General features: G+C 43.2%; 1 protein-coding gene across 5 annotated transcripts in view; it reads right to left on the bottom strand.

The window, feature by feature from the left end:
* Positions 1-1,788: 1,788 nt before the first annotated feature.
* Positions 1,789-9,211, bottom strand: part of DOT1L (DOT1 like histone lysine methyltransferase) — a 71,317-nt gene continuing 63,894 nt past the window's right edge. For all 5 annotated transcript variants that reach the window (XM_060785130.2, XM_060785131.2, XM_060785129.2 and 2 more), the window contains one exon: positions 1,789-7,149. Coding sequence is in view for 1 of the 5 variants with exons in the window: in XM_060785133.2 (XP_060641116.2) it covers positions 7,142-7,149 (8 nt within the window). In the remaining 4 variants the exon portion in view is untranslated. The remainder of the gene's footprint in view (positions 7,150-9,211) is intronic.

The raw sequence follows: 9,211 nt of genomic DNA, 5'->3' as shown, positions 1-9,211 counted from the left end.
AGAGAGAGGTACTCCTGTTCAGTCGAAAGGCTGAATAGGGTATAGTGTCACAGCCTGTGCTGGATGGGGTTACACTCCCCCTGAAGACTCAGATTCGCAGCTTGGGAATTCTCCTGGATTCTTCGCTGAGGCTGGAAGCCCAGGTTTCAGCAGTGGCCAAGGGAGCTTTTGCACAATTAAAACTTATGTGCCAGTTGCGTCCGTATTTTGGGAAGTCATACTTGGCCGCGGTAGTCCACGCTCTTGTTCTTTGAATAGACTACTACAACACGCTTTATGTGGGGTTAGCTTTGAAGACTGTTTGGAAGCTGCGGGTGGCAGTCAGGTTCCTCACTGGAGCAGCATACAGGGAACATGCAAATCCCGTTATGTCAGCTCCACTGGCTGCCAGCCTGCTACCGAGCACAATTCAAAGTGCTGACTCTAGCCTATAAAGCCCTAAATGGTTCTGGCTCAGCTTACCTGTCTGAATGTTTCTTCCTCTATGAACCATCTAGGAGATTAAGATCTTCTGGGGAGGCCCTGCTCTGTCCCACCTCCTTCCCAGGTGCGACTGCTAGGGTCGAGAGACAGGGCCTTCTCAGTGGTAGTCCCATGGCCTCCCTCCCCAACAAAATTAGATCAGCCCCCTCTCCTGACCTTTTGGGAAAAAACTTAAGATGTGGCTTTGGACCAAGCCTTTGACCAGCAATGGGAGCAATGCAATAAGTGACCATGAATTAACATGATTGACAAATGGAACAGCTCTGGATTATGATTTGGATTGCATGATTTTAATTGATGTTTCAACTGCTGAATTTTAATTGTATTTGTTTACTTTGCGGATGTATATGGCCATAAAATAAACAAATACAATTAAAATCCAGCAGTTTATGGATGTACAATACAGTCTCACTTATCCAACCTTCACTTATCCGACATTCCGTCTTATCCTACGCTCTTATCCAACACCCCCCTTTCCTCCAGTAATTCCCCTTCAGTTAAAGAAGCACTCCCCAACTTTCTCCATTCCCAATAATTGAAAAGGGCAAGAGGAGGATGTGGAGGAGGGAGGAAAGGGGCAAAAGAGGCAGGACTGGAACTCAAAGTGTCCTCCCTCTTTCCCTCTGTGATTTCCATGCTCCTCTTCCACATCCAGGTACTTCTTGCTGGGTTGCTCTAGCCCTGAGGCGTTGCCTTGTCTTAACCCTTTCAGTCCCTGTTGTCAGTATTCTAGGTGTCTAGTGCCATGTTGAATGGATAACAGTAGGAGAATCCATATTATCTGACATTTTTGTTTATCTGACGTTATGCTGGCTTGTTTATGTTGGATAAGCGAGACTACTGTATATGTGTATGGTAGGGCCCCCTGGTGGCACAGCGGGTTAAACTGCTGAGCTGCTGAACTTGCTAACCAAAAGGCCAGTTCGAATCTGGGGAGCGGGTTGAGCTCTTGCTGTTAGGCCCAGCTTCTGCCAACCTAGTAGTTCGAAAACATGCAAATGTGAGTAGATAAATAGGTACCGCTTCTCCAGGAAGGTAATGGCACTCCATGTAGTCATGCCAGCCACATGACCGTGGAGATGTCTATAGACAACGCTGGCTCTTCGGCTTAGAAATGGAGATGAGCACCCCCTGAGTCGGACACAACTAGATTTAATGTCAGGGGAAACCTTTACCTTTATGTGTATGGCATCAAATTGCTGCCTGTTGTAAGGCTGTCCTTAGTCCCCTTCGGGGTGAGAAGGTGGAGTACAAATGTGGTAAATAAAACCAAACTCGGAAAAAGACAAGAAGCACGAGCCGTGGTTATGGTGTATTAAAATACATACATTTTTTTTAATATAAAGACAAAACTCCAAAGCCTTTTTTGTTTAAAAATTACAAACCAAGGTGAGAAGTGGAAGGGAAGGCGGTTATTCCGTAGCGGAGACGTTAGAACGGAAAGAAAACTTTGCAGTGCAAAGGACCAGAAAAGGAAAATATATTGATAAGATTATTATTATCATTAATATCATCATCATCATCATTACATATATACACACGCTTGTGAGATTTTGCATTAGTTCAACCTGGAAGATTGACGGATTAAAAAAAAGGGATTGAGCAAAATCTTCTTCAAAAAAACGAGACAAAAACCAAAAGGCGCCTCTGCCTCTGTGAAGAAGTTGGGTTTTAAATAAAGCTCATTTCCATGGGCTACAAATAATAATTAATAAAAACACCCCCCAATTCATCACCCTTTGTACTCCCTTTGATCCATTTACAAACAAATTCTTTCTTTTTACATATATATTTATACTTATTATCTTACAAATGAATTCCTGAGCAGCTGTTCATTTCCATCGCCGACTGAATGCCCCCCTCTTCTCTCACCAAGAAAGCAGATAGATAGATCGATAGACGTCTTTCCCAAAACTTTATAAAAGAAATCAAAATCTCTATCACGGTATAATGTTTCTGAGTCGCTAAACCAGTCATCACTTGTTTTGTAAAAAATATAATTTGCCATTTTATTGGAAAGGCTCGGATGGAAATGGTAGACAGATCTTTATGGAAAATCATGCCTACTGAAGTCTTATAAACAACATTGGTTTAAGATCAATGTTTCTAATTGCCTTAGGAGACCTAAGTCAAGCAATTTTTCATAATCTGGGTTTCCTTTCCGCATTGCAAACTCTTCCCTAGCCAAGTATCGAAGGATCCAATATATTTCCATTATTTAAAAGGGGAGAAAACAAACAATGAAAGTTCCTCGCTCCCCGTTTGAGATATTTGTTAGCTATGCTTGGAAATTAAATCCATGAAAATACAATGTGATGCCGATGCTAATATTCCGCCTATAATTCATCCATCCATCGGCAGTCTCCAAAAAGGGAACACTTTCCAAAAACAAAAGAGAAGGGAACGCTCAACACCATGGCCAAAATCTTCCAAACCACCATAGCTATTTCATAAAAAGAGAGGGAAGCAAAAGAGTTTTGCTCGGGTTATCCGAGATTGAAATGTGGAACGTCAAGATGAGCTTTTGTTCCATTATTACTATTATTACTATTATTGATTTATTTGTATCTGGCTTTTAATCCCTTGTGATTGTGATGGGTTTGGGAAAAGCAGGCCTTGGTTTAATATGTTGTCGAAGACTTTCATAGCCAGAATCACTGGGTTGCTGTGAGTTTTCCAGGCTGTATGGCCATGTTTCAGAAGCATTATCTCCAGATGTTTCACCCACATCTATGGCAGGCATCCTCAAAGATTGTGAGGTCTGTCAGAAACTAGGCAAGTGAGGATTATATATCTGTGGAATATCAAGGATGGGAGAAAGAACTTTTGTCTATTGGAGGCAATTGGGAATGTTGCAATTAGCATTGAATAACCATGAAGCTGCAAAGTCAATCAGTGAAAGTATCTGCATAGAGGTAGTGAAACCAGTGGAGTGTCGATATCCCCGTGTAATGATGTCCAGGGTGGGAGAAAGAACTCTTGTCTGCTTGAAGCAAGCCTGAATGCAGCACTTGGCCACCTTGATTACATTGAATGGCCTTACAGCTTCAAAGCCCAGCTGCTTCTGACAGTAATTAAAGAGCAAGAGTCAGAAAACTGGGGAATTCCAGACAGGAAACAATCAGGGCCAGTTAACACCTCCCAACAAAGGATTCCCCGGGCAGGAAGCAGCCAGGCTTTGAAGCTGCAAGGCCATTTAATGCTAATCAAGATGGCCAATTGCAACATTCACACCTGCCTCAGACAAGAGTTATTTCTCCCACCCTGGACATTCCACAGATATATACACCTCACCTGCTTCGTTACCAACAGCCCTCACAACCTCTGAGGATGCCTGCCATAAATGTGGGCGAAACATCAGAAGAATGCTTCTGGAACATGGCCAGACAGCCTGGAAAACTCACAGCAACCCAGGCCTTGGTTTGTTTGTTTCACTTCTTGATAAACGGTAAGAAACAGGAGATGATCTGCAGCAAGGTGGAAGCAACTCGAGCCCAAAAACAGCCACGGATAAGGCAAGATCCCACACTGGACAGGCGAATACAGAGACAAACACACAACCCATAGCACCATATTCTGCACAGAAAAGAAGAGGGTGAGCGTTAAGTCTTTGGGGCCGAACCCTGTCTGAAAAAGTCAACAAACGTGGTACAATCCAAAAGAAGAGCCTTAAAAACACAGATGAGACGTATCCCCGCCCGTATAGTTTAGCACCCGGTCTGAGCAGCCGTTAAGCAGGAGGCTGGGTTGTAAAACCAGTATTTTGTACATAGCACCAACTTTATTTTTAAGATCCTTTTTCTTTAAAAGCCGAGAGAGGGGTCAGGTTGCACCTATCTTTTCCTGCCCGGAAAATCCTACCCATTTGAATAGGATGCGATAAGCTTTTGGTAATTCAAATATTCCTTCTTGGATCGTTTCTCAGCTGCACTAAAAGGGAAAGACGAGACAAACTGTCAAGATCACTCACTGATGCCATGCAACTATCACCCCTGACATAGAGCACATGGCTCTTGGGCAAAAGGGAGACAGGATGCTGCAAGGACATATGGACATAAAAGTCAATTGCCCTGAGGTGGGAGAAGGTGGGCTCTGGTATGTGGGAAAGGGCAGGCTCCAGGCACCAGGGCTTTTGGGTGATTGATGACATTGTATCTAAGGCCCTATATAGATGGGTAGTAGTGCTAGACTCTTGTATTCCAAATCAAGATGTATGGTATCATTAGCTGCTGTGCATCTTGACATATTCTTTCCAGAGAAGACTAAAGCCATAGCAACACAGCTGGAGCAAAGAACCCCTCACACAAATCCCATTTGTCTGGCCTTTCCCTAATTTGTGATCACTGAGATTCAATCGGAGAAGGCAACTTCGGAGACTGAATGCTGTTTATTTCTTATGTTTGTGATGTGACCCCTTTTGTGATGGTTGCATCGTACAACACAGGAGCACCGTTAAGATGGCGAAAATAACACAGATTATTGCATCGACTATAATCACAGCCGATCGAGGATCAAGTGCAGGAAAGTGTTCAATTCCTCCGCCTTTCTGCTGTTTGAATAAATAAAGCCAAGCTTCCTGGTTTGATGATTGAATCCCAAAAGCGTTAGCACACCATTTATAATATCTGTGTGTATGTACTTAAAAAAACCTACAAAATACCACTGCCTTTAAAAAAACACTAATTCTGTACACTGATCACAGGTCACAATTTACTTTTTTTTAAAAAAGTATATTAAGTGCGATACAAAGATGGTGGAGAGCAAAACCATACAAAAAAAAAAAAAAAGCAAAGAACCGGCAAGCGGACAAAACGTTGCAGGAGCCAAACGGTTTCCGCAGCAATCAAGTATTCCAAAGGAGCAGTCAAAATTAAATAAAACACCACCAATTTTCTAGGAAGTTGAAACGGAAATCTGCCTCTATTATAAATGACTTGGTTTCTCAAATGGCTGGATGTCATGATCATTCATGCCATGCAACTATCAGCCCTGACATAGAGCACATGGCCCTTGGCCCAAAGGGAGGACACAATGCTGCAAGGACATATGAACCGACCATAAAAGTCAGTTGCCCTGAGGTGGGAAAAGGTGGGCTCTGGTATGTGGGAAAGGGCAGGCTCCAGGTGCCAGGGCTTTTGAGTGATTGATGACATTGTAGCTAAGGCCCTATATTGATGGGCAGTAGTGCTAGACTCTTGTATTCCGAACAATCAAGATGTATAGTATCTTCAGCCCCTGTGCGTGTTCTTTCAAGAGAAGACTAAACCCACAGCAACACAGTTGGAGCGAAGAATCCCTATGCTGAACAACAAAATAATAATTTCCAAGCCAGCAGTATGTTAATTCCGATATTTCGTCGATTCTGAAAGCCACAATCTTCAGCCAAGTTGGCCGGGGCTTTTGGGAGCCGAAGTCCCAAAGGTTTGCTTGGAAAGGGAACCAAAACGCCACGGAGTGCAACACTCAGCATCCCCAACCAGCAGGGCCTCGATGGAAGCTCTAGAATACGAGGAAGACACCAAACTGGACTTTTCTTATAAGTGTTTTGACTCTCTCTCAATGCCTCACTGGGCAGAGTCCAAATGGCTTTGTTTATAAGCAACTTTGGGGTCATTTCCATAAAAGAGTAATATGAAACTGAGTTCATGGAGTTCCCTCACTTGTGATGTTTTGCACCCACCGTTGCTGATGAAATCTGAACCACCTGGAAGACCAAAGGGTATTTCGGGGGGACAATGGGCACCAAAGTCTAAAGTGGTGATTGTTTCAACTCCGCCTTTTGGCTTTAATAAGACAGAGGCACCCCTTTGAAGACGCACCTTATGTGCCCAAATATTTTGAGCAGAAAACAGTTGGGTTACGAGCAAGCACCATGAATGAATTCTCTCTACTGAACCAGAAGGAAGAGGATATAGATGCATTTATTATCCCCTTTGTAATAGGAATTACATTGGCGTCTGGACCAGTTTCCAAAACAGAACGAGGAAGAGGAAAAACGATCATTTTTGCTCCAGAAACCTGGCCAGTCGAAGTACGCCGTTCAGGAATAAATACATAAAGAAACTTCGGCCTATTTTTTTTGCCATTAAAAAGCAAGAAAAAGCACCACGGTTTGAGACTGGACAGGCACAGTTCCTGCTGGAAGTCGATAGCACCACAAGACAACCTCTCTTTTTTGTGATGTCTCTGCTGGTGTGCCAGTCCTTTATTTTCACCCAAAAATAATAATAAAAAGGAGCTATCAACGGCATGCTTATCACCTTCCTTCGGACTGACTTCCCTCCCAGCTATTCCTCAAAAATAAAGCCGCATCTGTTGTGTGTTTGACACCTTTTAAAAATATATATATATATAAATATCTAAATCTATCGACAGTACAAACCGGAGCGGATCCTAAGCATTCTGCACTTTGAATATATATATATATCCATCTGTATATATTTAACTTAAGATTCACAGTATAATTTTTTTCTCTCTCTTGTTTTTTTTTTATGATTGTTTCTGTCCAGTAGTAAAAGAAACACACAAAGGAAGAATGAAAGAAAGAAGGAAGGAACGCTTTTATAGCTGCCTAAGCAAACAGCACCTTCGATGGAAGCTGAGAGAAGTTGGTCCCGGTCGTCCTTGCATAGGTCAACGTTGGGTTGAGGTAGAAGTCTTAGTTACCTGGAATGGAAAATGAGAAAGAATACCATTATCTATACATGTGGAGTGTTGTCGGGGTCTCCACCAAAATGTTTCATTCCTAGAGTTCTAGGTTTCGAAATGCTGTGCATGCGCAGAAAATACCATATGTGTGATTTTCGCAGTCACCATAAAGAAGGGTATAAACAAAAACTTTTTTTCCCCATGTCAGGAGTGACTTGAGAAACTGCAAGTCACTTCTGGTGTGAGAGAATTGGCCGACTGCAAGGAAGTTACCCAGGGGATGCCAGATGTTTTGATGTTTTACCATCCTGTGGGAGGCTTCTCTCATGTCCTCGCATGGGGAGCTGGAGCCAACAGAGGGAGCTCATCTGCGCTCCTCCCGGATTCAAACCTCTGACCTGTCGGTCTTCAGTCCTGCTGACACAAGTTTAGCCCATTGCTCCACCAGAAAATATGTATGTTTATATGTAAAATATGTGAAAATATGTGTGTATGTGACTGGGGTGTCCACTTACACAGACAAGCTCCTGCCTTGCATGACCTCGCCCACTGCCTTTCCCTTAACCCTTTCCTATGCTTTTCTAGGGTACACAGCAAACGGAGAGGAATTGATCAGCAACAGAACATACTAGAGAGGTTTGGGGAGAATTCACCATGGAGCTGTAGGTACTGGGATGTACAGTTCACCTGCAGTCAAAGAGCACTCTGAACTCCACCAACGATGGGCCTGGGACTCACTTGGCACACAGAATCCCCATGACCAACAAAACATACTGGAGATCTTTGGGAGGGATTTATAGGAATTCTAATTCACCTACATCCAGAGTGCACTATGAACCCAAACAATGATGGATCTGCACCAAACTTGGCATGCATAACCAATATGCCCAAATTTGAATACTGGTGGGTTTTGAGGGGAATTGGCCTGGATATTTTGGAGTTGTGGGTACTGGGATTTATGGTTCACCTGCAATCAATGAGAACTTTGAACTCCAATAAAGATGGAATTGGACCAAATTTGGCACACAGAACCCCCATGACCAGCTAAAAAATACTGGAGGTCTTTGGGGAAAATTCACCTTGCTTTGGGGGAGCTGTAGTTCACCTACATCCAGATAGCACTGTGAACCCAAACACCGATGGATCTGGACCAAACTTGGCACAGAGGACTGATACACTGAAATCTGATCACTAGAGGAGTCTGAGGGGACTGACTTGCCATAGTGGGAGTTGTAGTTTACCCTACAGCCAGAGAGCACACTGAACCCCACAGATGATGGAGTTTTTCGGGTTAACCTGGCACGATCTGAGTTGTAGTTCACCCACAACCTTATAAATTTTGTACAATAAAAAATGAGCTTTTTCAAATAATCTAGGCAACACCAGGGACCCAAGCTAGTTTTTTAAAAACCAGAAACAAAAAAGTCATTTAAGCTAGAGTCAGCCATGTTTCACTTCTAAGAATGAAATTATCTTTAGATTTGATCCAATATGTTCCTACTTGGGATGTATAGGTCCTCCGTCGCAGCTCAATGGCCATTGAGAATTTGTGATACACTCTCCTTCCCTGGAGTTTTTAAAGCAGAAACTGAATGGCCATCTGTTGGAAGGGCTTGGATTGTGTCCTCCTGCCTGGATGAAGGGGATTGATTGGAGAGTGATTGGGGTCCCTCCCAACTATAGGATTCCATGATGTAAAATGTTCAGACCATTAATCCCAAAAATTTTAAACAGATATGAATGGCCACCAGTTGCTATGGTTTAGATTGTGTCTTCATGTCTGGAAGAAGAGGGTTGCACTGAAGGGCTATTGGGCTCCCTTCCAACTCTAGGATTCTATGATGTGAAGTGTTCAGAGTAGATATCCCAAACTTATTTAAACAGAGGTTGGGTGGCCATCTGTCAGGAGGGTTTACATTGTGCCTCCCTGCCTGGCAGAAGGGGGTCTTAAGGGACAGTCCTTGAGGTCCCTTCCTAGTCGAGGATTCCATGATTCTCTAGCCCTATTTCTTCATGAGTTTTCTAATGCCTATGAGATTGGATGAACATTTGCCAGGAAGGCTTGGATTGTGTCTCCTTG

This window comes from Anolis sagrei, chromosome X, assembly GCF_037176765.1.
Source record: "Anolis sagrei isolate rAnoSag1 chromosome X, rAnoSag1.mat, whole genome shotgun sequence".
Classification (NCBI taxonomy): domain Eukaryota; kingdom Metazoa; phylum Chordata; class Lepidosauria; order Squamata; family Dactyloidae; genus Anolis; species Anolis sagrei.
The sequence above is the reverse complement of the archived record's forward strand: the minus strand, read 5'-3'. Positions and strand labels throughout refer to the sequence as shown.